Raw genomic sequence first — 21576 nt, forward strand, 5'->3', positions numbered from 1 at the left:
AGGCTGATTTAAGCTGTTGTTTTCAGCATGGACATACAACATGAAAAACAAAAATTTCTAGCGTTTGAGGATATTCAGTTTGTGCTGGTTTAGTCTGTTGTTCTGAAGCAGTTTCTTGTGGTTGGTATCAATTTGTATTGACTGGTCCTCGCGGTTGCAGCTGTAGGCTAATTTCAGCCTGCTGCTTCTTCCGTTGACATTTACATCACACTGTCTTGTCTTTATTGAGTGAAGTCATAAAGCAGGCCTTCAAATGGCCTTTGTTTCTCTGGGGTAAATCACCCGTTGGCCCAGGCACTTTATGAGGCTGAGACCCAAGCCCAGAATGAACCATCATAGTCAGAGAGAATGCTTTTAAAGAAAATGCTTTGTGAGAAGAGCTCAGCCCTGCTTCATAATCAAATGAAATGACCTCAGGTGATGGTTGCCACAGTTATGGAATACAATGGAAATGGAAAAATAAGAAAAAAATAGAGATAAAAATCCACTTGCTATACTTTTTTTTGCCTCCTGAGCTATGACCTCAAAGTTCAGTCGAACAGATTTTAGTCGTCTTTCAGGTTGCTTTGATTTACAGCTTCAGAGTATATGTTCATGTTTCCCGTGCTCTATAGAGACTGAAGAACTGTAGATATAGAGATAGAAAAAAGACATTAAAAGAAAGGGGATGGTGTAAGGCTATGTTTTAGCTGAAAATGACCAAGCCCTTTGAGTCAAGACTCTCCTTGTCAAGCCTATATTCTCTGTACCACACTAACCCACAATGATGTTTCTGGCAAGTTGTGAAATCCATCAGTAAAATCAGCTTGTCTTCACCATTTCACCCCCTTGACTGTTTTGAATTTTAGAGTCCCTGGAAATACAGGAATATTGATTCAGGCAAAGAGCATTTGACTCTATCTGTGTGTGTCCTGTTCTTACTCCATTTAATGTCTAAAGTGCATGTAGACCACGGACATTAATTATGACCTGCACTGGAAGTGATAAAAGAAGTGCAATCAGGATATTGAACATGAGTGCAAATCACAATAGATATCTATTTAACACTGCTGACTCTATGTCTATTTCAAGCTGAAGTAGACACAATGGATCTCATTCACTAATAAATATGTACGTAAAATAGTTGTGTATTTATGTGCAATGTTGAGGAATCCGGAACTTTTTTTAAATAAAGGAGCACATCCCAGTAGTAAGTAATTTGTATAAAACACGGCCATACAATCTGTATATTAGGGGTATCGGCAGAACCACTCCTGCATAGCGATTCGTCAGTCTCTACAAACATATCCTTAAAGATTGGCAAGATCTTCGAGTAAAGCCAAGTGTCATTCTCAAAACCTGTTGAAACTCATTGAACACCACTTATATAGGCCTAGATTACATGTGATTGGCTGCAGCAGTTAAGAGTTGGTTGGATTGTGAACTCTAGATTCCAAGCTTTTAAACGACTCCTATTATATTGTTAAGTGACTGGTTTAAATTAATTAGCTAGCAGCTCTAGATTAAAAGGGTTAAAAGGCAAAAGTAAAATGATCTGTTATCGGTTTCGGTATCGGCCACAGTGAGCTGTGACTTATTGGTTATTGTATCGGCTCAGAAATTCCATATCAGTGCATCCCTAATGATAACCATTTCAACTTAACACATTCCATGTTTTGAATGCTTCAGTAGTCTATGGTTTTTTGCGTAAGTGTGGTTTCAGTTGATTCTAAATTTTATTGTAAATTTAGAATACATTTAAGTGCAAACTTGTTAATTATTCATGATTTCTGCATGAAAACATTTGCACATGGGTTTCATGCAGAAATACAGTATGTATGCATGAACTGTTAGTGAATGAGGCCTAATTTGTTCACAGTTACCTGTTATTAAGTTCCCTTGCTAAAACATAAAATTTTCTCTTGTGCACATTTCTCTTTTAGGGCCGTGGGGAAGGTGCATGGGCAGCGAGTGTGGTCCGGGAGGTAGTCAAAGTCGGGCAGTATGGTGTGCCCACTCCGAGGGCTGGACCACATTACACACCAACTGCCTGCAGTCAGAACAGCCCAGCAACCAGCAGAGCTGCTTCCGTGTGTGCGATTGGCACAAAGAGCTGTATGACTGGCAGCTAGGGGCATGGAACCAGTGCGTGCCAGTGTCCATGCGAAACGTGGGCGTGCCAAAGGCAGTGGTGTGCACGCGGGGCGAGGAAGGCATCCAGACGCGAGAGGTGGGCTGCGTGCACAAGTCAGATGGTGTGCCTGCAGAAGATGCCATCTGCGAGTACTTTGAGCCCAAGCCACGGTTAGAGCAGGCCTGCCTTATCCCCTGCCCACGCGACTGTGTGGTTTCCAAATTTTCTCCATGGACATCTTGCTCCAAGAGTTGTGGGATGGGCCTGCAGAACCGCATACGGTCGGTTCTGGCCCCACCCCTTTTTGGTGGTTCAACTTGCCCAAACCTCACAGAGTTCCACACCTGTCAGCCGGGACCCTGCGAGAGGCAGGAGAGCTTGTACAGTCTGAGGGTGGGACCTTGGGGCCCCTGTACCATTTCACCTGTTCGGCAGGCCCGAGAAGCCCGAGAGCCAAAAGCAGAACGGAAAGCAAAACGGGAGAGGCAGGCAAGGCAAGACCGCCAGGGCAAACGTCGCAAGAACAAAGAGAAAAAAGAGTTGAAGGAAAATAAAGGAGAACGTGTGAGGGAAAGGGTAAAAGTGAAAGGGAAGTTGAGGGACCCAGAGACTCGGGAGCTCATCAAAAAGAAGAGGACAAGGAATCGTCAGAACCGGCAAGGATTGAAGTTCTGGGACCTGCAGGTGGGCTACCAGACCCGGGAGGTGACATGTGTTCACCGAAGTGGAAGCCCGGCAGCGCTCAGGTCAGCCTCATCTTCTTCACCTCATGTGTTCATGCATGAATTGGTTATTAAATTGTTGTTCTTTTAGAGACTTGATTATAAGCATGGAACTGTGATTTGCATGTGCTCGCTAATCTACCATTTCAACATAGCAGAAGCTTTTGCAATTGTCAGTTATTAACAGTAACAGTTATCGAGAAGTTGTTGAAAACAATAATGAATGTTTTTTTTGGCTTTTAGTCCATTTGTGTTAGATTTGAAACATCTGTATGCTAGTGCACTCCTAAATGTTGACAAAAGTAACTTTTAACAGATATACGCATTTACTGTAAAAGTTACATTTCTCTTTTGTGGAAATGGACCAAAAATATTGATGACTCATCTTGCACTCATAGGCGTATCACATTTTTTGTCCAATGAGATGCTTTCTAGAATTATATGATTTCTAGAATTGTTTTCCAATGTATTCACATTTATTATATATTGATGTATGTTCTTAAGGTGTAGATTACACTACAGAATGTACAGGGACTCCATGTTAACACTGTAATCTGTTTCATGAATATCTGTATTTTCAATGCAGTGGCAAGTAGAAAGTGCCTCACTTTAAAGCTTAAAAAAGGACCCATTAGTATCATTAAAGTGGCGTTGTGAGTGCATGAACTTGCTTTGTTTTTAGCTCTAAACAACACAATTTCTCAGCTAGTCTCATGAACATTACGTGATTGTGGCAACATTTTTGCAAAATGAAATTACATGCTTCATTACACGTTTAGCTGCAGTTTCCTAGTTAAATGTCTATCAGGGGTCGCCAAAAAGCGCGTGAAATGGTGTTGTAATCAGTTGAGATTTTTCAGGTGAATATTAGTCAGGGTTTTTATGTTAACGTACCTTCCTAACCTAAAACTTTAACCTACACCTAACCAATAGTTTCCAATAACAAAATGAGAAATCAAAAGCACATTTCCTGAGGCAACCACATCATCTTATGTCGCTTCTATGACACTTCGTCTCATGTCTCAGCTTGTGTGCTTGACTGGTCTTGAACCATGGTCTTCCGAGTTCAACACACTATCAGGTGTCCTACCGCTGAAGCTAATCACATCCGAATATGTGTGTAAGAGTAGGTGGGTCTATTAATTATTATTTATTTATTTATTTATTTATCACTCGTTATACATTTGCACATATACAGTGAAATTCTTTTTTTCACATATCCCAGCTAAGCTGGGGTCAGAGTGCAGGGTCAGCCATGTTACGGCGCTCCTGGAGCAGATAGGGTCAAGGGCCTTGCTATACTATACAACAAGTGATAAAATGTATCGTTATTCAAATGATGCATTATAGTAGAAGTGTTTTGATATCATAACATAGCAGTGTGTGAGTAATAGAGCAAAATATAAGTGTTATTAAATCAGCCATTGTAGTTGTGGTTTGTGTGAAAGTAAATAAAACTCACAGTAGTTGTAGCGCCACTAGTGTTAATTTCACCATGAAACTGCAGTGAAACGTAGAATTTGGCATGTAAGTCATCATTCTATGAGACTTTCATAGAGGTTGCAATTTCGTGTGTGAACACCTGGGATGGGCATTTTCGAGTTATTTTGTAGTCGAGTACTCTAACCCACAAAAAACGAGTTATCAATTACTTGTAAATTAAAATGTAAATAAAAAAAATAACAAGTATGAAATGTACATGGAATTTATATTTAGTTTTATTTACAAACGTTACCAAGAACGATTAACTTCAACAATCTATTATTTTCTTTTGGGGAAAAAAATAAATAAATGAACAATATGCATAAAAAAGATTTAAAAGTAAAAAGAAATTGCGCTCACCCAGAGCTTAGAAACCAAATGCTGACAGCATTAGGGTAATGCACATACTGTATAAACTCTGAGTCTACAGAAAGGCTATTTTAATATTCAGAAAAACAAGCTTGGTCAAAATGTTGACTTTTTATAAAAGCTTCTGAGTTTCTCGTACCACTTCGCAGTTTCTTTCCACCATAAAAGCAGATCCTCGTCCATTGGTTTGCAAGAGTAGCAAGAATCAAAATATTACAAGTATTGCTAGTGTTACACTAGGCTTTGCTTTCAAAAGCACAGATGCCATCATACACTAGCTTCTTCTCTCACACAACACCTTGATGACATACATCCAAAGTGCCCTCCATTGGACTCACTTGTAACTGTGAAATTTGGTAAAAGATTTAGAGGGAAAGTACAATATTCAGCACTGTTCACAGCTGGCAAATGTGAAAAGAAAAAGAAATTTGTGATATTCGAGTAGTGTTTTTAATAGTCGACTAGCTGGTGCAGAACGAGTACTCGATTAGTCAATTATGTGGGTGATTTTATAAGCTTTAATGTGAGGCACTATCCACTGCATCGCAATATTTAGTAAACAATCTCGTTTTGTGTCCCATATAAGGACGGGTTTGGTACATGAGGGTGAAAAATTTATGACATAATTTCATTTTTGGGTAAATTATTCTTTCAATGGTTCTTGCAGTGGAGTTATTTTTCTTGACGAAGTTTCATAGACTTTTGGTCTGTAGTAAGACCAAACAGAGAGAGAAATCTGATTTATAGAGCAAAGCGCTCATGTCCATGATGACCCAAGCCTTTGCCTACTCATCATTCCATTACCCTATTATTAACTGCCATATCCTGCCCCTAATGTAATTGCATTGTTCAAAACCAAAGCCATTCAAAAAAGATTTTCTTTCAGAAATGTCTCCCATTATTTTCAGCTGTACGAGTAACCAGTTTCTTACAGTCTATGAATATGGCCTGGAATTATTAGTGGCTCTTCTGCGCAAGTTGATTTCCATCACATGTTTGCTCAGCCTGATTTCAAAAGCATGTTTTATTAAAGTCTCTGAAAAGCATGTTAAAGCATATTATGTGCACATACAGTATATCTGATACATTTTTGTCCTCATTCTGTCTCACATGACGAACGGCTACCACAGAAACTTCTTTGTTAGTAAAAGATATATTGTCAAGTGGTATGGAAATTTTACCATTCACCTTTAGATTTGAAGTGAATTTCAGCATTTCCTCTAGCAATATACCTGTCAACATCCACTTTGATCCTGTCAGTGCGACTATAAAGCAGGTCATATGTTCCCCTTCTAGAGTTAGAATGGGGACGTATCATATCTGGCTGTATGTGTTGTTATTTGGGATTTTAGTGAAGGAAGTTGGGAGAGAGATATGCACTGTCCCAGGCAGATCAGTACATTAGAGTTACTCATTGACTTCACAGATGGCTGAAATCCCCAAAGAGGCTTAGCTGATGCTGATGACCGCATTAATGCTGTGTCCTGCCCTGGATCAAATGTGTGAAATGGCAAGGTTAGGGACAAGAAAACCAAGATACAAAATCAGACCTTGCATTGCATAAATGTCAACAAGGCCAAATTACTTAATTTATGCATGTGTATGAAAGTGTGGCAATGACAGTATTATGTAACTTCTGACCTGTAATAGATGCTTAAAGGGTAAGTTTACTCGAAAATTAAAATTCTGGTCATCATTTACTCACCCTCATGTTATTCCAAACCTGTATGACTTTCTCTCATATGCGGAACAGAAAAGTACAAAATATATTCACGGTCTATCTTCTCGATACAATGTCAGTTAATAGTGACTCACTTTAAAGCGTAAAAAGGATCCAAAAGTATCATAAAAATACTACACGCGACTTGTGCATCATATTCCAAGTCTTCTGAAAGCATACAATATAGGTTTTGGTTTTGGCGAGAAACAACTCAAAATGTAAATAGTTTTTATTGAAAAAAAAGTCCATTGCATGTACATGAGCATTGCATATGCATATTTCTTTATAAGAAACAAGCAAGAAGTCATAAGGGGTTGGAACGACATGAGGGTTAGTAAATTATGACATAATTTAAATTTTTGGATAAACTATTTCTTTAAGACAAATGCAGATCTTCCTTACAAGTTTTATAGGAGCTCTGGTGAGGGCCAGTCTCAATCATGCCCTCCCCCCACACGAAGCAGTCACAGAAAGCAGCCTATTGATGCATTTTAATTAAAATTCATGGAAATCAAAGTTAGATACATATCTAAATTGAATTGCAATCTGTACTGACTGCAGTGAGAACGAAAAAACAACAACAGGGCTGTGGAAAACTCCTGATGAGATAGTGGGTCAGAGTGTCAGCAGCATTAATATTCTGATCTTTTTTTTTTATTTTATTTTTTTTACTGTAAGTAAGCCATTCGTATGTTGAATACCCCCAAAAGTGTTAACATTGTGGTTTTATGGCACTTTCAACATTCCTCTGTTTGTTTGTGTGATGTGGCCAGCCCAACAGAGTAACACTGGCTCAACTAGTGGTGTGAATTTGGGGTAGGACTATCTGTTTGTTTGGCCAATGGCAAACATGGGGTGTATTCGGAAAGCTGTTTGAAAACTATGTTTATTTTCGCAATTCCGTTTGGTGATGCAAGTGGCACAGAAATTACACACTTCGTCTTTAATTAATTAATATTAATAAATTCATGTATCAGTAACAGACTCATCTTTTTCTCTCTTTAGCCTTTGTAACCAGCAGATTCTCCCAGTGACCTACCAAGCCTGTGTCATCCCCAAGGACTGTGAATTGTCAGAGTGGTCGGACTGGTCTACCTGCTCAAAGGAATGCTATGATCTGAACGGACGCAAGGGACAGCGCACACGCACACGTCAGGTGCAGCTGTTCCCTGTGGGTGGAGGAGTAGAGTGCCCTGAGTTGGAGGAGAGCGAGCCATGTTCACCACAGGGAGAAGGAATCCCTCCATGTGTAGTGTATGTACTACATCAGTTCTGTTTCACTACTTAGATCATGAAATTAATGTTAGAGCTAATATTTGGATTAGATCTAATTCTGGCCTTCAACTTGACTAAGCAACCATAATAAACATTTATGTTAAAGATTACATTTTAGATTACATTTCAAAAATACACTGCAGAGTCAGTACAACTGTTGATGAACACTTCAACTTTAGTGGTGTGGCATAGTGGATAAAGATTAAGACTGGTAACCAAAATGTTGTAGGTTTGAATCCTGCAGGGGGTAATCCATAAATTCACACTATTTTGCCTTTAAAGGGTCACAAAACCCCCATTTCAGAACAGTTGAGCTCTCACCACATTTTTAAATGAAGCACTCAAAGTGGGCGTGATCAGCAGTGGAGTGAGGGGAGAAGGGAAAGTGAACCCAACAACTGTCTGATCCAGTCACATCCAGTTTTATCCTAATAATGCAGTTAACAGCATGAAAGATTCTCACAATTGCTCGTAACAGAATGCACAAATAAATTAAACACTGTTTTGAAAGCTCACAATACATTACTCACACTGGGAATTTATATCTGTTATTTAGCACACAAATAAATGCCAAGCCATGTACTCTGTATCGAAAATATGTTAATGTTTTTTTACACTTTAATAACTTTTGAGACTTATTCCAAGACAATGATTTACAAATATAAGTGCTTAGATCAGTTAACACACTTACTGTCGGTACAGTATGTACTACAACAGCATGAAATGTGTTAAAAACCTAGGTAGCACATCTGGTCAGGCAGATAATACCTATCAGAATGTGCTACCAGCATAACTATGATGTGAGGTTGTGCTAAACCTTAACCCTACCCCAAACCCTAAACCCAACCCTAAAACTATGCGAATATAGTATTGGTAGCACATCCTGATAGGTAGCATATATTTTCAGGATACCGGCAGAGGGGAAGATCATCAGTGAGTAAAGACTTACATTTTAGTCTGTCCTTATACAGAGTTTTGTATAGTTTAAGAAGACTTGGAATTTTCATTTTTGGGTGAGCTATCCCTTTAACCTTTGCTTGCTCCAGGTAAAAAGTGTTCTGTAAGTTGTATTGTATGAAGTGTCTAAAATTAACTACACACAAGGATGTCAGCAGTTGAATTGGCCTGGTGTTAACAGAAGTGAGAATAACTGTTCATTTCTCTGTATGGACGTCATCTGTTAGTGGATTTTGAATAGCATGAACATGTTAAAACACAGATGGAGAAGTGAACTGGTTCGGCATGGGGTGTGGTGGGGAGGGGGGGTGGTTGTCCTGCTGTGGAAGATAGAGAGATAGCAGCGGGTTTGTGGTTTGGCACAGCGCCACTCTAGAGGGGATGAGCTGATGAATAGGGAATGTCTGAGAGGACAGGCGACACGCTGTCCAATCTGATCTCCTCCACAGATGGGCCGGTCCAGTCCCCATCACTCATCACCTTGCTACACACATGAGAGCAGAGTCTGTGTCCCCTTGTATTAGATGGAGATGAATGCCGCTCCCATGGAGCCGACCCAGTGTGTGCCAGGCAATGCTCCCTCATCAAACCCCATGTGTGCTTTTACTGCTGTCACTAAGAATCCTTTACAGCAGGAGTTTATGACCAAATGTTCCTCCAGAGTGAGATTCAGGTGGTCGGCAATGGCTTGTAACAATTAAAGTTTAATACTCACCCACTATTTAATCTCTTAAAGGGATAGTTCACTCAAAAATCACTCACTCTCCAAAACTCGTTCAAAGCCGGTATGATTTTTTTTAATTTTTTTTTTTTAATTCTTTCTTAGAAAACAAAAGGAGTTGCATTATATGGCATTATGCATTCTGCCATACGATGGCTTTTTGTAAGGAACAGGCCAAAATTTAAATAATTATTAACTGAAAATATTCCTTTCTGCCATAGCTCTCAAATCTCAATTGTGTTTTGCTGTCAGGACGCATCATGCCAGATTTTTAACATCCACAATCTCTATATTTGAAATAGCTTGCTTTAATTGACACAAGAAACAATAAAAATAGGGAAAATGGCATCACATTTATACACATTTATATTTATGGTAAGACTTCACAATAAGGTTGCATTTGTTATCATTAGTTAACTGCATTAGTTAACATGAACTAACAATGAACAATACTTTTGCAGTACTTTAAAAATTAAACGTTTTATATGTTAACATTAGTAAATGGATTATGAAGTATCCTGAACTAACAATGAACAATTTTATTTTCATAAATTAACTTTAACCAAGATTAATAAATGTGCATGATACCTAATGCATTTACTAATGTTAACAAATAGAACCTTATTGTTAAGTGTTACCATATTTTTATTAGTAACTGGTAAGAAAAAAGCATCATTTTTAACCTTGTGCGACCCCTCGTACACATGCGTGGACATTGTATTTTGGCATCGCTATATGCAGCACATTATTTAAATGTATTTAAACTGACTGATCTCAGTTCAGGAGACTGTGCTGTCCGTAAAGGGTTAAACTTCCGACGCATGGAGTCATGTGACAAAACAACATGGCCCTGACCACAGCGGAGCTCGTCTTTGGGAGAAATGCCAACAAAACTACATCTGGTGAGAAACCTAATTAAGATTTTACATTGAAACCTGTTTGAGTCAAAAGATTAGAATCTCTAGTTTCATCCAATATGCCATTTAAAAAATTTGAGCGGTTTATCGTGAAACACCACACTGCTAAACACACTAATGTGTGTTTTCCTTAGAAATCCTATATTTATTGTGCATTACCAAACTGAGAATCAATGGACGCATCCAAAAGCTGAAACAAATATTGCTTTCAGAGGCTTTATATGGAGTTAGGATGAAAATAAGGTTCATTTTGAACTGTTCTGAGACCAGTGCAGACAGACAGCACACTGGAGGTTAAGTCATTCACTAAACATGGATCAAGGGAGGAAGTGAGCAAGGGAGCATCCTATGGCCATCTATGCAGCTAAGTGCATTCAATCCAAACTTCCTATCAAATGTTCAATGGTAAGCAGTACATAGATTCAGAATTCATAATGTAACATTTTATTTTAACATGTTTTGCAGCGATTGGATGATGCTGGCCATTACATTGAATCAGAATTAATTATGTTTATTTCTGATGTGTCTGTCTCAAAAAACATGAATAACCAACACTCCTGGAAACGTAATAAATAATTTGATGAAAAAATAAAAAAAAATGGACTTTCTATAGCTTGATATTATTTACAATTTCACAGCTTAGACACAGCTCACACGTGAACTGCCCAAATACAAACAGCACATTACATGCCCCACCAGAGACAGGAACATACTGGATCATTGCTACACAACAATGAAGGATGCATATCGCTCTATACCTAGAGCAACTTTGGGACTCTCTAATCACTGTCTGGTTCATCTTCTTCCAACCTACAGGCAGAAATTAAAATCAACCAAGCCAATAGTAAGGACTGTAAAGAGATGGACCAATGAAGCAGTGTGGGAACTACAAGCCTGCTTCAATTGTACAGATTGGAGTGTTTTTGAGGCTGCAGCCACAGACCTGGACGAGCTCACAGATACTGTTACATCATATATCAGTTTCTGTGAGGATATATGCATTCCTACTAGGACTAGGACTTATTTAAGTTCAACAACGACAAACCGTGGTTTACAGCAGAGCTCAGGCAGCTTTGTCAGGCCAAAGAGGATGCTTACAGGGGTGGGGATAAAGTCTTGTACAATCAGGCCAGGAACACACTGAACAAGGAAATCAGAGTGGCTAAAAGAAGATACTCTGAGAAGCTGAAAAACAAGTTTTCAGCTAACAACCCTGCATCAGTGTGGAGTGGCATGAAACAACTCACAAATTAAAGGACTCCTACCCCCAACCCTGTGGTGAACCAACAACTGGCTGACAAACTGAATGTGTTCTACTGCAGATCTGAAAGGCCCACACCCACTCTGACCTTCACTTCACACAAACACCAACACCTCCTGCAACCCCCCTCCTCCCTTCTCCTGCTGCTCAACTTGCACTTAAGATCTGTGAAGATGATGTGAGCCGCATCTTTCGGAAACAAAAGACGAGGAAAGCTTCAGGCCCAGATGGCGTCTCACCAGCGTGTCTTCGATCCTGTGCTAACCAGCTGGCCCCCATCTTCACACAGATCTTCAATATATCACTGGAGCAGTGTGAAGTCCCATGCTGCTTCAAACGCTCAATCATTATTCCTGTCCCAAAGAAACCAAAAATTACAGGACGTAATGGCTTCAGACCTGTCGCCCTGACGTCTGTGGTCATGAAATAATTTAAGAGACTGGTGTTGGCCCACCTGAAGAACATCACTGGACCCTTTCTAGATCCCCTTCAATTTGCTTATCGAGCAAACAGGTCGGTGGATGATGCAGTCAACATGGGATTGCATCATATCCTGCAACATCTGGACAGACCAGGGACATATGCAAGGATCCTTTTTGTGGACTTCAGTTCGGCTTTCAACACCATCATCCCAGCTATACTCCATAATAAATTACACCAACTCTCTGTTCCCATGTCTATCTGTCAATGGATTACCAGCCTTCTGACGGACAGGCAGGCAGCAGACAGGGGAAACTCACTTCCAGCACCTGTACAATCAGCAATGGTGACCCCCAGGGATGTGTGCTCTCCCCACTACTCTTCTTCCTCTACACCAATGGCTGCATCGCCGAGAACCCCTCTGTCAAGCTCCTGAAGTTTGCAGACGACACCACTGTCATCGGCCTCATCCAAGATGACGATGAGTCTGCATACAGAAGGGAGGTTGAACAGATGGCTGTCTGGTGCAGTCAAAACAACCTTGAGCTGAACATGCTCAAAACAGTGGAGATAATTGTGGACTTTAGGAGGAACACCCAAACATTGACCCCCCTCACCATTCTAAACAGCACTGTGGCAGCAGTGGAGTCATTCAGGTTCCTGGGCACTACCATCTCACAGGACCTGAAGTGGTAGACACACATTGACTCCATTGTGAAAAAGGCCCAGCAGAGGTTGTACTTCCTTCACCAGCTGAGGAAATTCAACCTGCTACAGGTGCTGCTGATACAGTTCTACTCAGTGGTCATTGAGTCTGTCCTCTGCACTTCAATAACTGTCTGGTTTGGTTCAGCTACGAAATCAGACATCAGAAGACTACAAAGGTCAATTATGACTGCTGAAAGGATTATTGGTTGCCCCCTAACCCCCCTTCAAGAACTATACACTACCAGAATGAGGAAAAAGGCTGGAAAAATCACTCTGGACCCCACTCACCCTGCCCACTACCTTTTTGAACTGTTGCTTTCTGGCCGACGCTTCAGAGCTCTGAGCACCAGAACCGTCAGGCACAGGAACAGTTTTTTCCCTCAGGCTGTCCATCTCATAAACAGTTAAATTGCCTCATTGAGCAATAACTATGTGCAATACACAGTTTAGTCTTTTTTTTATATTTATCCAACACATCCAACCTCTTCTGCCATTTCATTCCTCTGAAAAAAAAACATTTGCACTGTACATACTAACATATTTGTATTTGCACTGTACATAACAGATAACAGATATATATTAGATTGCACTACGTATGTGTGTATGTGTATAACTATTTTTTTATTATTTATTATTATCTATGTCTTGCTGCTGTTTTTGTATTGTTTTTGTTTTGTTGTACACTGGAAGCTCCTGTCACCAAGACAGGATTCCTTGTATGTGTAAGTACTCTTGGCAATAAAGCTGATTCTGATTCTTAGTCCTGTTGTCCACATACACGATCAGCCACAACATTAAAACCACCTGCCTAATATTGTGTAGGTCCCCCTCGTGCAGCCAAAACAGCGCCAACCCACATCTCAGAATAGCATTCTGAGATGCTATTCTTCTCACCACTATTGTACAGTGCGGTTATCTGAGTTACCGTAGACTTTGTCACTTTGAACCAGTCTGGCCATTCTCTGTTGACTTCTCATTTCCGTCCACTGAACTGCCACTCACTGGATGTTTTTTGTTTTTGGCACCATTCGGAGTAAATTCTAGAGACTGTTGTGTGTGAATATCCCAGGAGATCAGCAGTTACAGAAATTCTCAAACCAGCCCGTCTGGCACCAACAATCATCCATGTGATTATCTAATCAGCCAATCATGTGGCAGCAGTGCAGTGCATAAAATCATGCAGATACAGGTCAGGAGCTTCAGTTAATGTTCACATCAACTATCAAAATGCGGAAAACATGTGATTTCAGTGATTTTGACCGTGGCATGATTGTTGGTGCCAGATGGGCTGGTTTGAGGATTTCTGTAACTGCTGATCTCCTGGGATTTTCACACACAACAGTCTCTAGAATTTACTCCAAATGGTGCCAAAAAACAAAAAAACATCCAGTGAGGGGCAGTTCTGCGGATGGAAACATCTTGTTGATGAGAGAAGTCAACAGAGAATGGCCAGACTGGTTCGAACTGACAAAGTCTACATAAACTCAGATAACCGCTCTGTACAATTTTGGTGAGAAGAATAGCATCTCAGAATGCTATTCTGTGATCCGGGCTGGTGCTGTTTTGGTGGCACGAGGGGGACCTACACAATATTAAGCAGGTGGTTTTAATGTTGTGGCTGGTATGTTGTCATCAGTTTTTAAGAAAACTGTTTGCTCTAGATTTTTTTTTTTTTTTTTTTTTTTTTTGCATGTTTATTAGGCGCTAGTTACAAATTAAATAGGGAAATGGAAAATGCACATAGCAGTCATGCTTGGGTCTCAGGAGGATGAATGAATTAGGCATCAGACCTAATCTTTCATTATTCAAGATGTAGAAACAAACTAATTTGATTTATGCAGCTGCTCTGCTGATGGTACACTTTGCTAATAAAAAAACAAAAAACATTGACACACTGTTATGCATTGAGTTACTTTCTCAAAGGTAAGTACTGCTAAAGAGCCCAGTGCTTTCTCATTTCATACATTTTGTGTACCTCAGGCATGGTACATAAATGGAAATTGAGGCCCTTGTCACCACATTCAGTTAGATATGAAGAGAGACCATGCTCTAAGCATGTGGTCAAGCACTTGGAAGGTGTAGACCTTTCAGTACTATTTTGAATAACCTACAATTGCCCAGATCAAAGCTTACCACCACACACTCACACATAGACATGCTCACATATAAAGAACACACACTAACTGTCACGTTTATGTGTGTTTTGAATAATGTTTTTGATTTCATGTCTTTTATTTTGAAATTAGTTTACCTCCTGTTTCTGGTCATGTGTGTTAGTCATGTGGTTTCCTGTTTTCCTCATGTTTTATGTGTCTTGTTTTTATTGGTTCTTGGTTTATTAGTCTTGTCTTTTCATTGGTTCATGTTTATTAGTCTTGTTATCCTGTTTATCATGTTATTTGTTCAGTCTTGTCATTGGTGGTTTTGTTATCTTGTTAACCCTAGTTTATGTATTTAAGCCCTCATGTTTGCCTTTGTCCTTTGTTGAGTATTGTGATTGTACTATCCTATAATGTTGTGTCATAGTCTTTGTTTTCATTTGTCAAGTTCAGTCAAGTCATAGTCTATTCCTGTTTGGTTCATGTTTAGGTTCTGTTTTGTTTCTTTCATGTTTTTTTGGATACACTTAGCCAATAAACTGCACTTGGGTTCTCACTACTTCATCGTCTTCGCTTGCTCCTGTCCTGCTCTGCCTGCTCGAATGTTACAGAATACTCGACCAAGGACAAAATAAACCCAGCAGTTAAACTTCTGCAGTTACACCAGGGGAATTGTTCTATCTAGGAATATGTGGAGGAGTTCTGTGACTTCAGCTATCAAGTGGACTTCAGTGGCACCACCTTCAAAGATCCCTTTCGGTTGGGGTTGAATGAGCCTAAGTGATCACTGTTACCCCAAACTACCACCCTCTGGACACTGGAGAAATACAAAGATTTTGCCCTTTTACTGGCCGGCTCAAGCTTCACCGTGGGAGAGATAGCGGATGAGATGTCTGTTCCCTTGCCAGCGCTCCTGACCATGGTGGCTCCTTCCACCAGGCCTTCCATGGCCAAGCCTGCTGCGGCCAACGAGCCAACGTCCATGCCTGCCACGGCCAAGGAGCCAGCGTTGCAATCCTCATCCATCCCAAAGCCAGCATTCATGCCAGCTCCAGCCCTAGAGCACTATGGCTTCAGTGATCTCCGAGCTCCCTTCAATGGAGACCACTTTCTCTCCAGCCTCGGTAGTCCTGGAGGCTTCCTTCATCGAGCCTCCCATGGCTCTGCCTTCCGTTTCTCCCACAGCTGTGCTCGCAGCCATCCGGAAGCAGAAGAGAAGGGCTCCTGCTCCCCTGTCACTGCCAGAGTTCATGGCCATGAAGGCCGTTCCCCTATCACTGCCTGTGCTCACGACCACGGAGGTCATTCCCCTGTCACTGCCAGTGTTCACGGCCATGGAGGCCGTTCCCCTATCACTGCTTGTGCTCACAGCCACTGCTCACAGCCACTAAGACCATTCCCCTGTCGCGGCCAGTGCCGAGCCTTCCACGGCTTTGCTCCCTGAGCCTTCCACGGCTCCGCACTCTGAGCCGCTCCCTCCTGAACCTGTCCAGCGGCCACAGCCCAGAACTCTGTTCTCTCTGCCCTGAGGCTGCCTCCCAGGCCTCATGACCCTGTCCTTGCCCTGTGGCCACCCCCCAAGCCGCCAGACCCTGCTCCCTACTGGAGCCACTTCTCTGGCCACTGGCTCCGCCCTGGTCTCCTGCTCCATGCTCTGTCTCGCCAGGCCATGCCTCACCAAGTCCATTGCCGGTTCAGCCTATGTCTCCTGATTCGCCCTGGTGTCTGGGTCCTTTGCCGGCTCTGCCCTCTGCTCTGCCATGGTCTCCAGTGCCCTCTGGCCCCACGTTGTCTCCAACCCCATCTGGTCCCCCGTGGTCTGCAGCCTCATCTGATTCCCAGATTTCCTGATTGGATACACTTAGTCAATATACTGCATTTGGGTTCTCACTACATCATCGTCTTCACTTGCTCCTGTCCTGCTCTACCTGCCTGAACATTACACTAACTCAAAGCTCATGAATATGGAAGCTCTACATTTGTGAGGTCAAATGGACTTCATTTGTGATTCAGTAAGAGGTTTAGAGTCATCACAGTGGGAAGCCAGCAGGAATTTTCACTTGGTTAAGAAACCAGCTCATTGCATTTTAAATTATTGTATTCTAAATGACTGTATTTCCTTCCTCGTTTAGAGTGCATGTTCATGGTCAAGATATGTTTCACAATAATGCTCTCTTTGATGTTTTGAACTATTTGAAAAGCTGGAAGCAAGATTTATTAAACTTGAAGGTCACTGGACATTTAAACACACAAATGCACACACACTTCCCCTGAAGCCTGCCCTCAGGCTTTGGTCATTGAGGCACATATGGAAAAGAAAAGGTGATTAAAGGCTAACCACAGAGAGGAAGTTCTGTCCTGTTCAGCCAGTGCTCATTCACAACACTAGACAATACTTGGTAATATTTTGTTTGCCTCCAGCTCTGCTCTACGAAGTCAAAATGCTGTAACTGCACCAAAACCAATACTGAAAAAGAAAATGGCATCAAATGTTTTTTTTTTATTTTTTATTGTCCAGCCAAATGTGTTGTACATACACACGTTAATGGAAAGAGTAGATGATTTATACATTTAAGCATATCTGTTACAGGACATATCATATAGTCTAAAAAGACCTGCTTTTGTTCATAACTAATTTTTGAAAAAAACTGATTCTGCATTTTGCCTTGGCACATGGAGCTGTTCATTAAACACTTGTTTGAGACATTAGAAAAAATCAAACTCATTATGAAAACATGATTTATTAAATCCTATGACTGATTAATTAGTTATTATTTATTGAGTTATTCTTTCAAAATAAATTAGAAGGTGCTTTCAATATCACAGTTAAAAGTTGTAATGTATCATTCTATTTTGCTCTCCGATAATCTACTGTCAGTATCTAAGCATTTTAGTAATGATAATGAATGATGAATGATTATATTTATAAAAAAGTATGCCTTTCATCCAGAAAGGCAACAAATCAAAGTGTAAATGTGCCATTTGGAAATATGTGAAGGTCTTTTTTAATGGTTGTCCTAAAATGCTTCAACATTTCTATCCAAAGGTCATCTTTTGATGCTGTTTCCCTTGTGTTCTTTCGTTAACACGATGAATTAAAATGCAGCAGTCCAGCTATCAGCCTTATAATGCTCAATAAAACTATAGCCTTAGTGCACATCCTGACTCTTGCAATTATCTCTGATTATTTAAAAATGAACTATATTTATAATTCAAAAGACTTTTATTTGTGTAAAAAAAAAAAAAAGAAAGAAAAAAAATCACTGTCTCACAGTGCTTAGCTTAAAGAGGATACATTAAGAGAACAATGGTGGGTTAAGAGGTCTTTGAATGCTCATCATCACAGTTTTGTTTATACTTTACTGAATTACCCTCCCTCCCTCTCTTTTACCATCCTCTCTCTCTCTGCAGGTATAATTGGAGAACCACAGAGTGGAGCGATTGCAGGGTAGACGTGCTCCTGAGCCAACAGGACCGTCGCCGGAGCAACCAGACTGGGCTCTGTGGAGGTGGGGTTCAAACTAGGGAAGTCTACTGCGTTCAAGCCCCAACGGAAACCTCATCTAACCTCAGCTCCCTCAAGAACAAAGACGGTACCATAACTTGACTGTGGAACATATTGATTTAGCATTTTTAAAATGATCGATATCATTGTCTTAACCCTCTGCTTGTTTGGACCTGTGGTATAGTGGTTAACGCATGTGCTTCAGACACAGAGCCTTGGTGCTCATATGGGTAATGTTGGATCGAGTTTGGTCAGGGACATGTCCCGAACATATTTACCTCTCTATTACCAAACATTTAAATGTCATTCTCAACTTAAACAGTTGAATAAAGAATAAAAAAAATTAAAAATTAAAAAATTAAAAAATAATTAGGGATGCACCGATACAAAATATTTGTGCTGATACCGATATCCAATTATTTAAAACAACATCTGCTGATACCGATAGTTTGGTGGTTCATATGTTTTAATGCCAAATTGTTTCAAATCACTGATCATTTATTAGACAACTTGGAAAGAAATTTAAATAGCTTTATTCTCTATGTTTCTACATGTATTCCATGTTTCAGTAACTGGTCTTAGTTATAAACAAAACACTGAAACATAAAGCATATTGTTAACTCATATTTACCTGAATTCTAAATAGCCTCTTGTTAATTGGTCAGATTTCTTATTTTTTTTTTAATTTTCTTAACTCACATTTACTGAATTCTAAATGATGAAGCTTGAATGATTGCTACTTTGTCATTTTCATCCAATTCAAAGTAATTACATGCAAGATTTTCTTTCACACACATTATGAGTTTTAGGCTGATTTCCCAACGTGTTTTTCACCCCTTTTGATTGACAGGAAATAATCAACCCTGATCATCTTCTGTTTTTAAACAAACAATGATTTCCAGATACATCAATGCATTGCTTAAAATAACCATTCTTCATCGCGTTGGATGTTCACATTGACCGCATCTCTTCCACGAGAAACAGCAGTGCCTCTGCTCAGAAAATAAAGTTATATATGGACTCCTACGCCAAAAACATTTTTTTAATAAGGTCATAATAAACTGAGGTTATTGCTGCTTCAAGGACAACTGCGGGCAGTCACATGCACTTCATCTTTATCAGCACAATTGGTTGTGATTGGTTAATGCTGTGTCTATACTGTACACCTATATAGCTGTACACAGAATGGCAAAAGGTCTGTCAGTTTATTAATTTTTCCTTTATTAAGTTATTTTATTGAGTTTACTTGCATGCGGACAAATAAATTGTGAAACGAAAATGCGCCGCTCATGCCTCGCTCACGCCCTACTCATGGAGTATGTGTGAACCCTCCGTAACATTCTTGATGCCAAGTTAATGGTAAGATCACCTTTCTATTTTTGATAAAGTAACCTCTGCCCATGCACAGACTTACAAAGTCGCAGTACGGTAGGCTGTAGACAAAGCTCGGTTTACAGTATACAGTATCTGCACTGTAGCACAACTCAAGCCAACATATAATTGGATTGCCTTTAAGGGCTGAAATAAGTCGACTAGGGGGGAGTTAAGGAATAAAAAAGGCAGTACAGTACAAATTAATGAGGCAGCTACTTTGGAATTTAAGTGCTAATGCCATCACATACACACAGGTGCAGATACACCCAAACACATATTCCCTCTAGAGCAATATGACAGAAACAGGGAGGTGCCAATGCCTCATGCGGTGCACAGAGGCTGATGCCATGCCCGCACTCACTCTCAGACTGACACAGAAACTCCCCTTCCATCTGCTCGGAGAAATGAACCGTCAACCTCTCAGGGAACTTATTCAAATGTCCACAGCTGTCCTCAGGCAGTCATTGGCTGGTCTGGCTTGGCCTCACCATAGAAAATAAGACAAAGCAAACAGCTTTCCTTTAGAAATAAGCCACTTAAACAGGTTAAAACCAAACGTGGTGTATTTAACCATGTGTGGAAAACAGAGACTTTGAGAATAAAGAATATTTACAATTAACCAATGCTTTTGGCTTGCTCACATGTATTAAAGGGGTAGTTCACCCAAAAATGAAAACTGTTTTTTTCCATTTACTCACCTTCATGCCATCCCAAATGTGAATTACTTTCTTTCTTCTGCAGAGCACAAACAAAGGTTTTTAGAAGAATATCTCAGCTCTTTTGGTCCTTTTGATGCAAGTAAATGGTGGCCAGAAATCTGAAGGTCCAAAATGCACACAAAGGCAGCATAAAAGCAATCAATATGACTCCAGTGGTAAAATCCATATCTTCAGAAGTGATATTATAGGTCTGGGTGAGAAAGAGATCAATATTTAAGTCCTTTTTTACTATAAATATCCACTTTCATTTTCACTTCCAGATGTGAAAATGAAACTAATCAGGTGCCACATGTGACTTTCAGATGTGAAAGTGAAAGTGGAGATTTATAAAAAAAAAAAAAAGAAAGAAAAAGAAAGGCTAAAATATTGATCTGTTTGTCACCCACACCTATCATATCACTTTTGAAGATATGGATTTTTAACTTTTTTTAAACGAGCCTTGAGAAACTTGCATTCTTTTCTAGTCATTGTGCTGCGTCTAGCTTTTTTAGCACAAGAACACATGCTGTATGAACGGCCCCTAACTCTAATAAAAACAAAAATACTGACAATTGATGTCCTCCAACTGTATTTCAGTATTTTCAATATTGCTTCCAATCAATAATTTACATATACAGTATACTGCCATTATACTACATTATCGAAATGACATCACTTTTCACCATGAAATATCTATTGGTAACCTATATATTTAAGCCAAAGTTTTGCCACTTAGTAAATTAATCGCAATGAAGTCCACCCAAAATTTCTTATGTTGCACAAGCAAATTTGTATCCTATATTAGGGATCTTAGAAAATCAGGGCCTGAGTGTCCATCCCTCCCACCTGTGAGGAAGTCTTGCCAGCCAGTGCCGGAATCCCATCCATAATGTGGTCTTAAGGGAGGCACATGGCACTGATAGCAGCCTCCTGCTGGGGAGGTGACAGTCCTGGTGCGCTGAAGAGACACACAGTGACAGATGGAAGAACTATGTTAGATCAAAAAAAAGAACACATACACTTTCTATCTATTTCACACACATGAACACACATACATACACCTCAATCTTTTCCACACCTTGTCTAGTTCTGTCTCATATGATGAATACAGTAATTATGCTCTTTTTACATTTTTTTTTTTTAAATTTTTATCTCCCTCATTCCCTGCTACATGTTGCCTATCACCTTATAAAAACCTGTTTAGATCTTTTCAACTCTATTGTCTTTCTCTGATT

General features: G+C 40.1%; 1 protein-coding gene across 1 annotated transcript in view; it reads left to right on the top strand.

Moving 5' to 3' along the window:
* Nucleotides 1-21576, top strand: part of LOC127425334 (thrombospondin type-1 domain-containing protein 7A) — a 145530-nt gene that overhangs the window by 48246 nt on the left and 75708 nt on the right. Inside the window, exons 2-4 of the mRNA XM_051671191.1 lie at nucleotides 1923-2859; nucleotides 7412-7660; nucleotides 18176-18357. Of these exons, the coding sequence (XP_051527151.1) occupies nucleotides 1923-2859; nucleotides 7412-7660; nucleotides 18176-18357 (1368 nt within the window). The remainder of the gene's footprint in view (nucleotides 1-1922; nucleotides 2860-7411; nucleotides 7661-18175; nucleotides 18358-21576) is intronic.

This window comes from Myxocyprinus asiaticus, chromosome 34 (genome assembly GCF_019703515.2).
Source record: "Myxocyprinus asiaticus isolate MX2 ecotype Aquarium Trade chromosome 34, UBuf_Myxa_2, whole genome shotgun sequence".
NCBI classification, from domain to species: Eukaryota; Metazoa; Chordata; class Actinopteri; order Cypriniformes; family Catostomidae; genus Myxocyprinus; species Myxocyprinus asiaticus.